The following is an 18,385-nucleotide window of genomic DNA, read 5'->3' as shown; positions in this document are numbered from 1 at the left end:
GCCCAGATCACATCTAGGGTACTGACAAAAGCACATGGTCTAAACCACCAAGCAGAGAGAGTGAGAATCTTCTGTGATGGATTCAGTGTACCTGAATCCAATCTGGATGAGTTGCTGGACTGTGAGTTGATATACTAATGGGATGAGACTTTGGGGGGGTTTGGAAGGGGCTGAAAATATTCTGCATGTGGAGACTAGGGTAGCCAGCCTCCAATGATCCCCATATTCCCTAGCATTCACAGCCTGTGTAGTTCCCTCCAACATTTTCACCAGGGGTGTTTTGTGTGACCAGCAGCATGTGACAGAAGGGAAGGTATTTAACTTGCAGAATTAGGTCATAAAAGACCGTGGTTTCTTTTTCCTGAGTGCTCTCTCTTTTGTGCTCTTTCTTTTGTACCAATCCCTCAGGAAAAGCCTACCACAAGGTTGTGATGACACTGACAAACCAGGAGACACTCATGAGCAGAGGTCTCCAGTCCGCAAGGAACTGAGAGGTTGGTAACAACTGTGAGTGAGCTCAGAAGTGAAACTCATCAAGCCTCCTAAGACTGCAGCCTTATTCAGCACCTTGTCAAAGACCCTGCGCAGGTACCTATCACCTAGATAAGCTGCCTCCAGATTCTTAGCCTTCAGAAACTGTGACACAATGAAGTGCTTTTTGTTTTTAGTGGCTAAATTTGGTAGTAATATGTTATGCAGCAATAAACAGCTAATAATAGGGCTTAAGGAAGGTTAAGAAAGACCTGCTATGGAGAAGTCATTAAACTCCAATAAGGATCATTTGCATTTTATTCTATCACAAAGAGAAACAAGGTAAGGATTTTTAGATGTCAAAGTAACAACCAGACTCACATACTTAAAAGAACACCCCAGTAACTTTGAGGGGATTAGAAATTTGAAAACTAGAGTGGGGAGACAAGTTACAAAGAAATGATACACCTTTCAGAATAAAGAGGGCATCCTAATATTTTAACAGAAATTTTTAGATCCAAATATATTACATGAAGAATAACAGCCTTAAGAACTAAAAATCACTAAAATGTACAGAACCTCTTAAAATGTAGAAAATAATTTTTTTTTGCTGGTGACAAACTCTTAAAAAACACATTTTATAAATCCTCAGTACCCACTAGGAAATCAGGCATGTATTTGAGAAAACAATTTCAGTTGACATCCTTCTCTATTAAAGGCACATTTTTTAAATGCCTTAATATCTCACACTACATCATAAATACAACTAGATATGTATAAAAATCAGTATCCACTCTATCAAAATACTCCACAACAGAAACCATTTGTTAAGAGGAAAATGTGAAAAATTAAAAACCTACCTAAAAGATACATTTCTACCCTTCCAGAACTAAAAATAAACCTTATTGTTATGTTAAAGAGACCTGCGCATTTGCTATATAAGGCACCATGCTATACACTTTACACAGGATGTCACTGAATTCCTACATCACACTTAAAGATACTACTTGAGATAAGCAGCACAGCCAGAACTTTGACTAACTCCATAGTTCATGGAGTGGTTTTCAATCATATCAGACCTAATGCTTCCTGCTCTTCAAATCCTCCACTATTCTACTTATACACGTTTTTCAAATAATCAATCCAAGAACTTAACTGCAAAACAAAACAAAGTAATTTTTAAAAAAACAGGTATTTCAACGTGTAAATGTTGGGGTAGGCACCCAGAAGACAAAAGAAGTAATCACAGATGCTTCAACGATCACCGAGAACCGAGATTTTGTGCAGGCTTTCTCTGTTGATTCCAATACCACAAATAGTGTTGATGAAGTTACTTCCAAAAACTGTAACATCTCCCCCAAATTCTAAACAAAATAAAGTGTGACATTCTTATATTTTGTTGTAGTCCTAGAAATTTTAGTATATATCAAAAGTGCACAAAAAACACTTTATATGTAAAATAGAATAAGGTCCTAGACTCATCATTTACAAGTGGAAATTTCACCTACTGGGATGTTCTGGGATGATCAAATCATGTGGGCGGGACTTTGTTTTGCAGGACTATACTCTGCATGGTAGAACTTACACTGTTCCTGCTTCCAACAGTGTCTCCAGTATTTTGACAATCCAGTACATCCGCAGTTTTCCAGAATGTCCTCAGAGTGAAATGGTACAGTCCCTGTTGAGGATCACCATACAGGAGGAAGGAAAGTTCGCATTCAATAGCAACCTTAAAGGCCTCTGACATAAGTATGCTGTCTAACGACCCTTCATTGTAAAGACAATTATATAAGTTTGCAGCAGGAATGATGCTCCTCGGAGTTCATCTAGCCACCAGTTCCTACCTAGCAGGCTGTCCCTCCTTCAGGCGCTGTCTCTAGCTGCAGGGGCGGTCCCCTACAATTCACAACATCTAGTAGAAAGTATCTAGAACTGTCTGCGCATCTGAGGTTGGCTGGATAAATCCCATCACTCTTTATATTCATTACCAACAAAGTTCAAGGCTCTTACCACCCTTCTCACCTCAATATTCCCTAATCTCACTAAATTTTCTCCCTTTCACCACCTTCCCAAATTCTTCCACTCTGTTCTCATGAAGATGTATTAGTAAACTTCCTCTTTATAAGCTCAACTCTTTCATTATTCCCTCATCTTCTTGCCTTAATGAAGCCAGCAGTGTCTTCCAAAACAGGACTCCCCACACCCTTTCAAAGCAGCTGTTTATTTCCCGTCTCACATACTAACAGATGGGTAAGTGTTCATCCTCCTTGGTTCCCATGCCAGTCTCTCTCCCCATGTTGTCAACTGCATTCTCTTCATCAGTCACAGAGCTCAGTGTTTTCAACAACCACTGCATTTCTGGCATTACTCTGAGTGACAACGTCTAAAGGAATGCTAACACCATGACCTCCTCACCTGCACTAATCTCTTCTCCACCTCAGCCACCACTCCTGTGGTTATATACTTTAGATCAGGGGTCTCAAACTCAACTCAGCATGTGGGCCGCAGAGCAAGATCACAGCCGTTCGGCGGGCCGCACTAGGTCTACAAAAGGCAACTGTTACGCAACACTTTTCTCACTGCAGTTGAAAACAAAAAAAAATCAGTACAACAAGCACAATCATACAGTGTCACAAAACGACCAGAAACTGTAGTTTGCATCACAACTGCTGTTAACTAAGCTAATATCTAGCTAGGATGCTAGAGAAATAAAAAATACAAGTAGGCCCCTAGGCTTACTTAATTTTATCCAAAATATTTTGAACTTCATGGATTAGTCTGCGGGCCGCACAAAATTGTTCAGCGGGCCGCGAGTTTGAGACCCCTGCTTTAGATCTTGCCTTCACTAATAACTGCCACCTCCAAAATCGAAATTGAAGCATGTCTTTAACCACCTCCCTCACAACAGTTTCACCTATTCCAGCACTCACTGCAACAAATTCAGTGAGCTTCCCATCCCAGTGAGTCCCACCACTTCTCCACTATTCATTATGTTACTGTTCCCTGCTGAGCCAAATTAGATCCTATGGTCTGTCCTGATAATCTACCTCAGATATTTTGAGTCTCCTCAACCCTCTCTTCCTTCTTCATCCTGGCTGAGCAAACCCTAGAAAAAGTTATATACTACCTACTTTGTGCTTGAACTCAGTTAGGTTTAATACTTGCATTCAACTGCTTAAGTGAGCTAACTGGTCTCACTTCAAATGACCAAAGAGGCCTGGCCAGTTAGCTCAGTGGTAGAGTGTCAGTCCAGCATGTGGAAGTGTCAGGTTCGATTCCTAGTTAGGGCACACAGGAGAAGTGCACACCTGCTTCTTCACCCCTCCTCCTTCTCTTTTTCCTCTCTCTTCTCCCACAGCCATGGCTCAACTGGTTTGAGTGCATCCCTGGGGGCTGAGGATGGCTCTGTGGAGCCTCCACCTTGGCCCTAAAAATAAAAACAGCTTGGTTTTGAGCATGGCCCAAGATGAGCGGAGTATGGGCCCCAGACGGGGGGGTTGCCGGGGTATCCCAGTAGGGGCGCACACAGGAGTCTGTGTCTATCTCCCCTTCTCTCACTTGGAAAAGAAGGAAAAAAAAAAGACCAAAAATACCCCTCAGTTAGTTCACCAATACTAATACATTTTTCTAGTAGGTTAGCTTTTCCACATAAACCTTTGTCTCTCTTAAGGTCCCCCCTCACTCTGAGGTGGTGACTTCACCTCATACTTCATAGAGAAAATAAAATCATAGGATAAATTATCTCATCTTCCCACTGCCAACTGTATCAACTAATCTACGTCTTTCCTCATTTATCTTTCTTTCTTACTTTAAAAAGGAAAAAGTATTTCTGCTCTAGTGACCAACCTCTCCACAAAACTGATTCAGAAAGAGAAAACTGTTTTCAGGAGCAAAGTCCCTGAGTAGAAAAAGGGATAGGATATTTTATCCTTTCTAATGACTTCATTCCAACTATTAGAGTAGTTCTAATAACTCTTATTTTTATTATAACAGCTATTTTTATATTTTTATTTACTAATTCTATTGCCTGGGTTATTTCTGTGTCTCTTTTTGTTGATTAATTTTCCCCCTAGTTATCCATTTTATTTTCCAGTTTCTTTTCATGCTTGCTAATTTTTTAAATTGGGTTCTAAACACTAAGCTTTCTGTTGTAGGATCTTTTAGTATTCCTTTAAACTCTATTTTGGACTATACTCTGGGACATAGTTAAAATTACTTGAAATTAATTTAGTCCTTTGGAGTTAATTTTTGTTAGGGAGGGGAGTACAGAACAGTCTTTAGAGCTAATCTGGCTCCACTACTAAGGAAATAACCCTTCTGAGAACTCTTATCTGCTGCCCCTTCAATTAGGAGGGCTTTCCACTCTAGCAGTGAGGGCACAGGAACTGTGAGCTCCCTGAACTGTTTCTCTTCCTTCCTTCCATCTGCCTTTCTCCCAGACTCGGGAGTTTCCTCACAGATCAGTTTTCAGTGAGAGACTTTGGGGGAACCTCTTTGGGGCCCTGTTCTGGAGCCACTTCAGCCTCTCCAGACTCTCCATGTTCTGTCTCTTCAACTCAAGGAAGCTGTCAGGCTCTGTCTGGGCTCTCTCCTATGTATACTTGCAGCTTGGAAACTAGTGAGTGACTAGGGCGTTTGAGGACTCGGCTTTGCTTTCCACCCATCTCCCCCCCTCTTGTTGGTGTCTGCTGGAACTTTACAGGTAACTTTTAAAAGAAATCATTTGTTGATCCCATAGCTCCCACCTTACTTATTTCTGCTCCTTTTCATAGTAGAACTAATCCAAAGTGTCATCTATATTTCTTCACCCCAATTGAACTTTTCTTCCCACCACTAGAACAAAATAGGCCAATGGCACACAGCTAATCAAATTAAAGTCACTTTCCCCTTACTCATCTTGCAGTGGACATAGTTAACCAATGTCCTTCCTCCTTGAAACACTTTCATCCTCACTTTCCTCCTACTTCTTTAATAGCTCCTACTCTATCTGAGCCCTAGGGCACAGCTTTAAAAACAATTGATACACCAAAGACTTTCAAACATACAGTATCAGCCCATGACTTCCAGATGGCACACACCTCTAGTGCAAACCGCTGTACTGCACTCTAGTCCGCATATTCCAATTAAATACAGACAAGTAGCAGGCACTTCAAATTGGTAACTCCAGGCCCTGGCCGGTTGGCTCAGCGGTAGAGCGTCGGCCTGGCATGCGGGGGACCCGGGTTCGATTCCCGGCCAGGGCACATAGGAGAAGCGCCCATTTGCTTCTCCACCCCCCCCCCTTCTTCCTCTCTGTCTCTCTCTTCCCCTCCCGCAGCCAAGGCTCCATTGGAGCAAAGATGGTCCGGGCGCTGGGGATGGCTCCTTGGCCTCTGCCCCAGGCGCTAGAGTGGCTCTGGTAGCAGCAGAGCGACGCCCTGGAGGGGCAGAGCATCGCCCCTGGTGGGCGTGCCGGGTGGATCCTGGTCGGGCGCATGCGGGAGTCTGTCTGACTGTCTCTCCCCGTTTCCAGCTTCAGAAAAGTACAAAAAAAAAAAAAAAAAATTGGTAACTCCATGCTTTCTATTACCTCCCTCCTCCAATTTTCCTTGTTTCAGTTAGCAGCCCAATCATCTACCTATCTAGCTGGTCAAGGTGAAAATCAGGGGTTAATTCTTCTGTCCATCTAGTACACCCAAACCGCTCAGTGATTTCTGCTGGTTGTACTTTCAAAATACACCTCCCACCTGTCCATCTCTCCACATCTCCTCCCTAATTAAAGCCACCATCAGCTCACACTCTTGCCGCATATGACTGTTTCCATATGGTAGGGAGAATTCTAAAAACAAAACAAAAATTCAGATCATGTCACCCCCTTGCCTGAAACTCTCTAATGGTTTACCTTCTTTTCAAACAGTAGTAGTCTACAGATAGGACCCCCTGACAACCTCTGAGTCCTCGTGTCACCCTGACTCTGTTCCTACCTCAGGCTCTGTGCATCTATCTCCGGAGGCCTCTCTGCCTGGCATGTACTTCATTCAAAGCCTTCACAGGGCTGGCTCATTCCCACTATTCAGATTTCAGGTGCAAAGTTCCCTGATCTTCTATGAGAAGAAAACTATACCCTCTTCCTCCCACCTGACATTCTGTATTATCTTTTCCACTGCCACATTCATTTGCTTTTTGGTCTTTGTCTGTGTTTTCTCATTGGAATTTGGTCACTTAATTAGACAAACGCTAAACACTTATTATGTGCCAGGCATTATTTCAGGCACTGAGAACACATCAGCCCTCACAGAGCCTATGTCCTAGAATGTAAGTTATATGAAAAAAAGGAACCTGTCCATTCATTACTGTATCCACAGGACCTTTAATATTTAATAGTCCTTGGCTCATAGCAAATATGCAACAAATATTTGCTACAAAAAGTGAATGAAAAATGGATTTCTCTGTATTTTCTTAGTCTTTGTACAATTTACCCCACCTCAAATATCCCTACTTAGCTTTTAGAATAATGATCAAATCCTTCCTTTGACTCAAAATAGCCGTACTTATATTTTGTTTCCCCTTCAGACTCTATTACCTTATGGGTAAAGCACGAATCCGCAACCATCACTACAAAATTCTGGTTCTGATTTCAAAATTCTCATAACACTAAAAGCATTTTGTGACTACTGCACCTATTTATTTATTTATTTATTTTTGAGAAAGAGAGAGAGGGGGGAAGAAGAACAGGAAGAAAGACAAGAAGTATCAACTCGCAGTTGCGTCACTTTAGTTGTTCACTGATTGCTTTACATAAGTGTCTTGACCAGGGGACTCAAGCCAGTGAACTTGGGGTTTTGAACCTGAGACCTTGGCTTTCCAGGTGGAGGCTCTATCCACTGTGCTACCACCGATCAGGCTACTGCACCCATTTATATTTGTTAAATCCTTTAGAAATAGAACCTTCCTAGACTAAAAGGAAACCACTTATCTGTGCACCCAGACTACTTCTGTGTAAATTATGTTTATATAGTATGCAAATGAAGTCATTAACTAATTCAAGATATAATGTTAATTATAAACACACAAGACACATTTGAACTTAAGAAATGAACTTAAATATATTGGTAACGATATACTCATCACAACAGGAAACTATCAGTTCTACTTCATCTAGCAGTTAAGAAAACCTGGGTAAGTGGGAGCACACACAGTTTTGGAAGCTGGATGAGACCAGGTCTAGTAAGTTTCAGTTTGATGCTTTTCCCAATTAATAATTACCTCAATTTAAAGTCAGAATTTTTTACAACTATATCACACAACTCTTTAAGGACAGAGAACATATCTAACATGTTTCTATCAGATGATCCTCCATACAAGGAATTGTATAAATATCAGTAGTTTTTGAGCATCAACAAAAAGCAAGGCCATTCTAAATGTTCTATATTTGGTAATAACAAAATTCATCAGTATAGCACATTTACAGACATGGCCTTATACTAAAGTTCATTCAGTAAGGGTAACTGCCTTGTCTGTCTAAGGCCACAAAAAGCCAAGTACATTTTTCTCAGAGGATACATAACTTGTGATTCCAAAATAATTCATCCCAATATATACAAACACTTGAACCTATATTAAATCATTCACAGGACATTTAAACTTCATGTTATCTTTGCCCTTGGATTCAGTTAACTAAACAAACACTGAAGAAATAACATCTTATTTCTTCAGCCAGTACTTGCTCAACTGAAGGAAATTAAACCAAAATAATTTGCTCTTATAAACTGTTGCAAAATTCAGCAGACTGTTATCACCATGCATATCCAAAACCGAACCAAAATTAAAAATAACCTTCATAACAACAAGTAATTGAGGAAGGACTTTATCTTTAAAAAATGGATTGGCTTCCCATTCATAAAAACTGCAACTCCAGACAATAGGTTATATTAAAATTTTAAGTGCACCATTAGATACGTAAGCCCATTAGTTTCCATTATTATTTTTCCATAAGAACATAAAGTCTACATGTAAGTGGTACTAATCCAAAAATTTAAATATCAAATAGCACACTGAAACAAGAGCTAAGGACACTTGAGGCAGCCAAGTACTAGAGTTCTTGATAAGTTCTTTTTGTAACAGAGTTCTTAGTCTCTTTCTGAGCCTTAAATTTTTCAATTATCTTCTGCTATTAAGTCTATGTAGCCCTGGCCAGTTGGCTCAATGGATAGAGCATCAGCCCAGCGAGCAGACATACCAGGTTCCATCCCTGATCAGGGCACATATGAGAATCAACCATCTGCTTCTCTTCCCCTCCTTCCCTCCCTCTCCCCCTCTCACAGCCAGTGGTTCGACTGGTCTGAGCATCCGCCCAGGACACTGAGAATAATAGCTGAGCTGGTCCGAACACTGGCCCAAGATGAGGGTTGCCATGTGGATCCTGGCTGGGGCGCATCAAGGAGTCTTTCTCCCCTCCTCTCACTTAAAAAAAGAAAGTCTATGGATAAAGAAGATGTGGCACATATACACTATGGAATACTACTCAGCCATAAGAAATGATGACATCGGAACATTTACAGCAAAATGGTGGGATCTTGATAACATGATACGAAGCGAAATAAGTAAATCAGAAAAAAACAGGAACTGTATTATTCCATACGTAGGTGGGACATAATAGTGAAACTAAGAAACATTTATAAGAGTGTGGTGGTTACGGGGGGAAGGGGGGAATGGGAGAGGGATAGGGGGTGGGGAGGGGCACAAAGAAAACAAGATAGAAGGTGACAGAGGACAATCTGACTTTGGGTGGTGGGTATGCAACATAATTGAACGACAAGATAACCTGGACTTGTTATCTTTGAATATATGTATCCTGATTTATTGATGTCACCCCATTAAAAAAAAATAAAATTATATAAAAATGAAAGATAAAAAAAAAAAAGAAAGTCTATGTAACAGCCATTCGGAAACAACCAAAATAACTCCGTTTGAAACTTCTAGGACACATCTTTGAGCATTCTCCATGCTGTCCCCCATTACCAATATCTTGAGAAACTGATGATAAATATGAACTTTCTGTCTAGAAAAATGTATCATCACGAAGTTTTATATGCATATCATGGTAATTCACTGTCTTCCAGAACCATTTTCATGTAACTTTCTAAATCCCAACTTAGAAACGTCTATTCAAAAAGTTGAAAATAGATTTTACTATTGCTTCTCAATTACCTGTGATTTTATCTGGGTTAAAAAAATCCTGGTTTACAAATTTTTAAAGGAAAAAAAAGATTCATTTCTCTCAAAAGTGAGCTATCAAACTTTTCAACTTAAAGAAACCTAAACTTATTTTTATAAAAAACTACTAGATTTTTGTTCTTTTGAAAATGTAGTGCTTAACCATTTATTTTCATATCAAGAGATGTGTACATATTTCCAATTTCCCCCTAATTAAGAAAAAACACCTGTCTGCTTTATAAGTGGTCCTTAACTTGGGTTTATTAAGACTGTATACTGGGCCAGTAACAAAGAATATAGTTTTAAAAGGAGAGAAAAAGAAGGAGTATGAGACAATTCCATCTGGGTAGAAACCGATTAAAACTAGGTGTTGGATTGTGATGGCTAGACCCTAACTAACAGTCTCAAAGGTGGCTGTGTAGGGTAATATCAATGTGCTAAATTGTTAACATCTTGATCATATCACATATCCTACTGAACCCAACCTAAGTAAGAATAAGCAAGATTAACTCTCTGTCCTTTATAATAAATGGAGCCACACAACCTATTCACCCCAACAAAAGTTAAATCACTATAGGAACCAGGTAGCTCCAAATTGTTAAGTATCACTTTAAAACCAACGTTTTCAGAACGTCATTTCTAAAGTTAGAAGTATTCACAAAGGGAAATAACTTAACATAAAGCTCCAATTTTAACTTAAAAGTTAACAATATTGGTACCTTAGAAAAGTTACTCTCTCAATTCAAGGTAAAACTCTGGCACTAAACTTACTATCTTAAAATTCCTAACTTTAAATTTAGTATCTTAAATTATAATCTTAAAATATAATGGTGCAACATGTGCCTTCTCCCCAAATGCTTCAACTTCTTTTTAACCCCTGAAGGGGCTCATTTATCCCATATTTAGAGCTGAGTCTACTGATTTCCTGATTTGAAAATTACTCCTGTTTAACTCATTAAATCAAAACCTACAACTGTTACTTTTTGATTTAGCAAGTTACAATGTGCAACATACCAATTCAGACATTTCATCCCTAAACACCTATGAACTCAATCAAGTCCCTTCAATTATTTTAATCTGAAATTACTTTTCAGTCCTACTACAAAGGTCAAAAAACGACTAACAACTAAATTCCAAAGTTGAGAAAAATTTATTTGGGGTGGAGGAGGGGACTTCCACTTAGTTTAGAAATTAAGAGGCATGCCCAATTCAGTGTTCAGCTTATAATATTGTAAAAACTGGTTAAATGGCAGTACATTAATAGGTGTTATTTCCCCATTGTAAAAATGTAGAATTTCTGTCAAGTTTACCATAGAAACAAAATACGGTAACAATTACCAGGCATAGCTCACTTGACAATTGTGCAGATACATTCTGATCATGAAATGCTTTCTTAATGAGGTGGTGTGTACAAAACTGTCCTCATCTAGACCTGCCCCATTTTTCATGACCAACACAGGATTATACTTTTTCTAAACCAGACATTCAATTCAGGTACTGGAGTCAGTACAACCTAAGACATCATAACTAATGTATCAAAGGCAAAAGTTTGTTTTAATTCGTTCCATTAAAGCAGGGGTAGTCAACCATTTTATATTGACCGCCCACTTTTGTATCTGTTAGTAGTAAAGTTTTCTAACCATCCACCGGTTCCACAGTAACGGTGACTTATAAAGTAGGGAAGTAACTTTACTTTATAAAACTTACAAAGCAGAGTTACAGCAAATTAAAGCATATAGTAATAATTACTTACCAAGTACTTTATGTTGGATTTTCATTAAGTTTGGCAAAATAAATCTTTATAAAACAACTTACTATATAGTTAAATCTATCTTTTTATTTATACTTTGGTTGCTCTACCACCCACCACGAAAGCTGGAATGCCCACTAGTGGGCAGTAGGGACCAGGTTGACTACTACTGTGGACTAAAGTATATGATACTTCAGCAAATTATCAAAAGGTTTTTGTGGCATTAACTCAGAATTACCTTTATTTATGCTCAGTATACATTTCCATAACTGTGGAACAGGCTATTTTTTCTATTGTGATTTGTGGAGTTACTACTACCAGACTGTAAGGCAGCTGTTTACCTGGTACTGTTCATTCTTCTATTAGGTTCAGTATCTATTCCTGAGGTCTATGCTTCACTGGTCGTAGTTTTGGTTGGATGGGAAGTGAAACAAATTCTGGACAAGTAACAGAAAAAGGTAAGTGTGAAAGAAAAAAAATCCCTTATATCCCTCAAAAATAGGAACTCCACGTTACAAACTAATGATAACCACTGCCCTATAAAATGTCAAAATTACTTAAGTGAAAAAAACTTATCTGTAAAATTTAAGCATATTGATACTTCAGTTGATCTCAACTCTGGTTTCAGGCTGTAGCTCTTGGGGACTGCCCAAGACCTAACTAAATTTCTAAAGTGTACAGTAGTAGTGCTAACTTGCTTTATCAGGGCTCTCCCTCTCCTTGGATGCAAAACAAGAACTACAAATTACTTTCCAGGGCAGTGTAACACTAACAGCCTATTAATTTAAAGTAGTATCTGTAAAACTTAGAAACAAAAATAAAACCAAAAGACAAGATTCTGCAGTCACAAATACTTTAATTTTAAAAAACAAATCGCTTATTTAAAACTAAACAAATGGCATCATTCTATGCTGAGGTTGATACAAGTGAAATAAATTCAGAGGCTGTCTGAACGTGGTGGAAATAAGTACTACAGACCACCTCCACTACTGCACACACTTATTATGCAGCTGGTCCTTTCTTAAAGTTCGATTTAAGATGCTACTCTTCAAAGGAACATTTGACTGTCGCGACTATTACTTTAAAAGGTCCAACAACTCGAACGGTTTAAACAGCTTTATTTTCAAAGTCAGCATTACAGAGCGCAGGGTCTACATGTGAAATTCTTACAGAACCAAACAGAGGCGGTACAGTTTTTCACAACATTGCAGGACACACGCAGCGACTCCTCCACCTCCTCGAGACGCCCGCACACCGCCCCTTGTTTTCACCGCGGCCCCTTGAACCGAGGCGCGCACCCCCGAGGGTTAGAAGTGCCAAGCGCGCGGGGGGCGAGGCCGCCGCGCAGCGCGAGCACCAGGCCGGGACCAGGCACGCCGCGCCCCGCGGTGCTGACATCGCCCTCGTGCGGTTCTTCGCGAAATTCAGACCTGGGACATCCACTTCAAATGCGTGCTCCCTTCCCTTGTTAACTTAAGTTTTATTAAAAAAACAAAACAAAACAAAACCTGATAATAAATCAGGTCTGATAAGACCCATATACTCAAAAACACAAGACTGCATCGCCCTGTCCCGGTTCAAAAAGAAACTCGGGGACAGGAGTGGACTATCCGCCGACTGATCGGAACCGGGGAGAGAGGGACGAGGTACAGAAGTGAGGATTCGTCTGCCAGGACCGACAGTCGAGGGCCCACGTTCACGCGGCCACGCCACACCAGGTCGCGGGGATCGAAATGGAGCCCAAGACCTGCAGTCCGCGCGCGCGAGGCCGCGGGCACGGAAGAGCGTGACGCCCCCAGGTGCGCAGGACCTGCGGCGCGGCGGCGCGCGAGGACCGAGGCGGCCCCGAAGCGCCCCCCAGCGGCCCGCGGCGCGGCCTGCAGGCGGGTGCTGTGGCCCGCACGCCCGCCCCCATCGCCACCCAGCCCGCTCCCTCGCCGGGTACGCCAGGCCTAGCCCGACAACGGAGGCCACAAAATGGCTGCCGGCAGATCCGTCACGTGACCCCTTTGTGCTTTTTCGGGCGCCCGAACTCCGTGGGGCCCGAGTACAAGCGGCCGGGATCGGCGGCCGGCCCGAGAGGCGGCTTCACCGGGCCGTGGCGGCCAGACTCGGGGCCGGGGCCAGCAGGGGGAAGGTCCGGCCGGCGACCGCGGGCCGGCGGCGAGGGAAGATGGCGGCCATTTTGTGCGGGTCGGGTCCCGCCGCCACCACCGGCAGCAGCGGGCGCGGGCCTGCGGCGGGTCGGACAGGGGAGTTAACACGTACCGACTCCTCTTCCTTCTCCATTCCGGTGGGCATCTGCGGCACGGCCCGGTTTATGGAGGCGTACTCGTGCAGGTCGGGCAGATCCTCACAGCGGAACACCGGCAGCGGCTTCGAGGCGTCTAGCGCCCGCGCCCGAAACGACAGTTTACTCATCTCAGGCGCAGCAGATAGCTCTCCGCTCTGGGGAAACGGCCCCGGCCAGCGGGATCATGGAGAACCGGGGTGCGGTCCCCACTGCCTGCCGCTGCCGGGGACGTGAGGGGCGGAGCGCGGAGCCCGCCGTCCGGGCCTCGCCGCCGCCGGGAGGGTGGAGGCTGCGCCGCTCCGCTCCCCGCTCGCTCGCTCTTCTCAATACGCCATGGCCAACATGGCGGACATTAAAACTCCACTGTGCGCTCTTCAGCCAACCCCAGCCATTCCCCACACTGCATCGCGCAGCGGCGCGGGCACGCGGGGGGCGCGGGCGCGACGGCGCCGGCACGGAGCGCGCGTCCCGCCAGCCCCGCCGCCGTAGCCGCTGCCGCCGCGTGGGCCGCGCCTGTGCCGGGCCCCCGCCCTCCGCGCCCAGCGGCGGCACCTGCGGCGGCGGAGCGGGGACACGGCGACCCGTCCAGCGCCGCCCGCTCTCCCGCTGCTGCCCTGGCGCCGTTGGCTGACTGGCAGAGGGCAAGCCCTGCGGGCTCCCCGCAGGCTGCGGCAAGACGAAGGGTCCCGGCTCCACACCTGTCTTCGCCCGGGTGGAGGCGGCGTCCCCGCGGCTCTTATAAACAAGAAATACAAACGAGTCGAGGGCGACATGTCGCCGGGGGCGAACTTTTGCCGGCCATCACGTGTCTGTCGTAGAGAACTCTGGGCTGTCACATCCCGCAGGCGCCGCGTCCCGTCCTCGCTCAGTCCCCACCCGCCCGGCACAAACGCCCTCACCCCATTCGGACACGAAGTGGGAATTATTTTATTTCATCCTGCATGTTAGCGACCCTTGCGTCCCCTGTGGTTATCCTTGAAGTAGAGGGAACAATCCTCGGACGCTGTCACATTCAGGGCAGCACTTAAAGCGAGACCCGCTTCAGCATCTCAGAGCCCACCCGCGCGCGGCGCCCAGCATCGTCGGGGTCCCCACCTGCTCTACATCCTTCTCCGAAACACCAGGCTCAGTCCCCGGAAGAAGACCTGTAGTGCGCCTGCCAAACCGAGCAAGAAAAAAAATAAAATAAAAATAGAAGGACAAGCTGTGTTATTAGAGGAGAGCGAAGCGGATGTCATGGATTAACTCTTGGTTTCTGTTACAAACTAAAGTGGGAACCCCACAAGGAACAGTGGAATGGTTTAAAAATCAGAAAGATTGTTAGGGTGGGTTTAGGTAAGTTTGGCAGCAAAGTTTCAAATGTTCACTGAGCGAAAAAAAAAAAAAAAGCTTTAAGTCCATTCTTCTCACTGGGAGCTACATAGTAAAAATAATCGCACTATTCTTAAGTACTGGGTTGGATAGGAGCTGTATTTAGCTTAAGGGGCATAGGCAGACAGACTGCTACCTTTTAGGCTGCTTTACCTACACCTGACCTGGTGGGGAGAAGACAAGGAGGACATAGATGGCAGTTCTCCAACATTATCCTAAAATTTCAATATTGACAACTCACCTCTTCTGGGCACAGGACTTCTATGACATTTCCTATAAGGCTATGCATTTATTCAATGAACAGACATTTATTGAGCCCTCAGGGCCTTCTAAGTATGCTGCTGATGACTTAGCACCTACAAAACTCCTGGAGGAACTTACACCTTGGGAGAACTGTGGATGGCAACTGCCACACCACAGGGGACCATTTCAATGAAAGCCCAAATTATGGTGGAATGACAGGCAGGAGTGGCACCAAGTGGGGAGCGGCTCTAATGAAAGCACCAGGGAAGGCTTTTTGGAGGAGGTGATATCTGAGTAAAAATTATGTAGGATAAGTATGGGTTAACCTTGCAAAAAGATGAAGACAAGCACAGTGTGTTAGGCAAGGGAAACAGCGGGTGCAAAGACTCAGAGCCAGGAGAGTGCACATCACAGTCTGGGATCCTCAAGAACGACCAGCTGCACTGTGGAATATGACATCTATTTAGGCAGGTTGCACAGGTCTGAAAATACTGGCTGAATATTAGTATAAGTAGTCCTCTCTGGCCTACTATATTAGATTTCTGAAAATCCCAGTAGTAGAATCTGGTTGATTGAGGAACCCGAGACTTTATAGAACAAAACATTTGCCCTGGCTAGATAGCTCGGTTGTTAGAGCATCATCTTATAGTGCAGAGGTTGCCGGTTCGATTCCTTGTCAGGGCACATACAGGAACAGATATTACTATCTCTCTCCTGCTCTCTCCCTTCCTCTATCTAAAGTCAATAAAATAAACATTAAAAAAAAAAAAAAAGTGCCTGGCCTGTGGTAGCACAGTGGATGGAGCATCGCACTGGAACTCTGAGGTTGCTGGTTGAAACCCCAGGCTTACCCTGTCAAGACACAGCCAAGAAGCAATCAACGAACAACTAAAGTAAAGCAAGTATGAGTTGATGCTTCTTTCTCTCTCTCTGCGTCCCCGCAAAAAAATCAATAAATAAAAAATTTAAAAACAGCTTTAAGTCATGAGTGAACTACCAACAAAACAAATATATATGTGTATATGTTTACTTTCATTAAAAACAGCCTATGTATAATATTTCCACATCTTACATTTGTAATAATCAGCACTATGTACAACTAATTTCCCTGTTTCCTAGACATTCTAGAATCACCTCCCACAGTAAGTTGAGAGAGATGTTTACAAACTAAGCTTCCCTTTTTTGCAGATAATATGCCTGCTAAGAGACATTTTCTTTCTGCATCAGTTCCCCATCCAACTCGATGCCCTGGTCCTCCTGGGTTTCCAGGACCCAAAGGCTGGAGTCCCTCATCTGTTCAGTTTACTTCCTTCCTCCTAAGGGGCAGGAGTGCAGCAAGAAATGTTCATATTCAGGTTTTTTCTTCAGCTTCCTTTATCCAACTGAAAGGTTCCTTGCAAAAATGGCCCCTCCTGCACAGTCTATGACTTTAACTTTCTCCATTCCCAACTTAAAGACCCCTCTTTGCCTAAGTATTCCCCCATCAATGGTGATGCAACATTTTCAACGTTACAAAAGATGCATACTAGTGTAAAGTTGACTATACTAACCTTTCCTCAAAGGGAAACTCTTGGTTGCGAAGGGATCTGCAGTATTTAAAATGTTTTTAATTCAAGCCACAAATATCTATTGAATAGGTAACCCAGTACCGTTGTTGTAGGGGATATATACAAAATACTGATAAAGAGATAACCAAGTGACCAGTATGGTGAGATGGATGCAGTGCTGTGGGAGTTGAGAAAGAAAGTGGTCAGTTCCAGCTGGGTTGATCGGACATCATGGAGAAGAGGGCAGGTGGTTTGGCTCTGAAGGATTCCAATTGGTAATGGGAATGAAATGGTAGAATTATGAGCAGAGGGCAACTGTATAAAGGGTGGGAGGTGTGCTTGAAGATGAGAAGGTTTACTTGGTCAGAGTTCATGGGAGACTCTGACAATAATCCAGGTAAAACTGGTAAGAACATGGATGGAGGGAATAGGAGTAGAAAATAAAGAGATATGTTTAGATGGTAAAAGTAGGCCCTGGCCGGTTGGCTCAGTGGTAGAGCATCGGCCTGGCGTGCAGAAGACCCAGGTTCGATTCCTGGCCAGGACACACGGGAGAAGCACCCATCTGCTTCTCCACCCCTCCCCCTCTCCTTCCTCTCTGTCTCTCCCTTCCCCTCCCGCAGCCAAGGCTCCATTGGAGCAAAGTTGGCCTGGTTGCTGAGGATGGCTCTATGGCCTCTGCCTCAGGCACTAGAATGGCTCTGGTCGCAACAGAGCAACGCCCGGGATGGGCAGAGCATCGCTCCCTGGTGGGCGTGCCAGGTGGATCCCGGTAGGGCACATGCGGGAGTCTGTCTGACTGCCTCCCCGTTTCCAGCTTCAGAAAAATACAAAACAAAAACAAACAAAAAACCAAACAACAAAAAGTAATTGTAGTATCATTACCCTGAAATGTGATTCATTTTGTTTCAAATACAGAACTTCTGCTTAAACAACAAAATAGAATGTGTCAAATACAACTGCTCTCACATTGTAGTTCCATATATGTAATAAACCTCATCTGTGGATCTAAATATTAGTATGTTTGATATGTTTCCAAATGCTATTATTCCTTCTTTGAAATTGTTTTTGGGATTTGCCTAATTATTTCCATTGCTATTGCTTTAACCATAGTCCTACCTAGAAATAACCTCCAATCCATTTCACTTTTGATTAATTCATTATTTCAATAAACCTTTGTGAAGACCCTACTTTATAGGAAACTGGTATTCTCCTAGTAGTGGCTGAAGTAGAGGCTATGGGTCCTAGGGAGGTGAAGAAAACAGTTCAAACTGCCCGTTAGGGATTCATAAATAGTGCATGTCACCAAATCTACATGCCCCAAACTCCTTCCCATATTTATCCTCCCTTCCCTGAGTCATCTATTTATAACCGCTCTTTATTTTGCCATTCCATAAAGCCTTTTGGGAATGTGGTGGGGCATGGCTGTCAAGTCCGCATAGTTTTGTCTGGCTCTGTCCAACATTGTTTCTCATTACTGCCTAAGACAAGCTCTTCCCTGTGGCTGGTAAATCT

General features: G+C 43.3%; 1 protein-coding gene across 4 annotated transcripts in view; it reads right to left on the bottom strand.

Moving 5' to 3' along the window:
- Positions 1-18,385, bottom strand: part of EPC1 (enhancer of polycomb homolog 1) — a 103,122-nt gene that overhangs the window by 60,333 nt on the left and 24,404 nt on the right. For 3 of the 4 annotated variants that reach the window (XR_010751502.1, XM_066384568.1, XM_066384565.1), the window contains exon 1: positions 13,685-13,837. The exons of the other annotated variant lie outside the window; for it this stretch is intronic. Coding sequence is in view for 2 of the 3 variants with exons in the window: in XM_066384568.1 (XP_066240665.1) it covers positions 13,685-13,837 (153 nt within the window). In the remaining variant the exon portion in view is untranslated. Of the gene's footprint in view, positions 1-13,684; positions 13,838-18,385 lie in introns of those variants that run through there. 4 annotated transcript variants of the gene reach the window in all.

Source organism: Saccopteryx leptura, chromosome 5 (genome assembly GCF_036850995.1).
Source record: "Saccopteryx leptura isolate mSacLep1 chromosome 5, mSacLep1_pri_phased_curated, whole genome shotgun sequence".
NCBI classification, from domain to species: Eukaryota; Metazoa; Chordata; class Mammalia; order Chiroptera; family Emballonuridae; genus Saccopteryx; species Saccopteryx leptura.
Note: the sequence above shows the minus strand (reverse complement) of the source record. Positions and strands in the feature narration are given on the sequence as shown.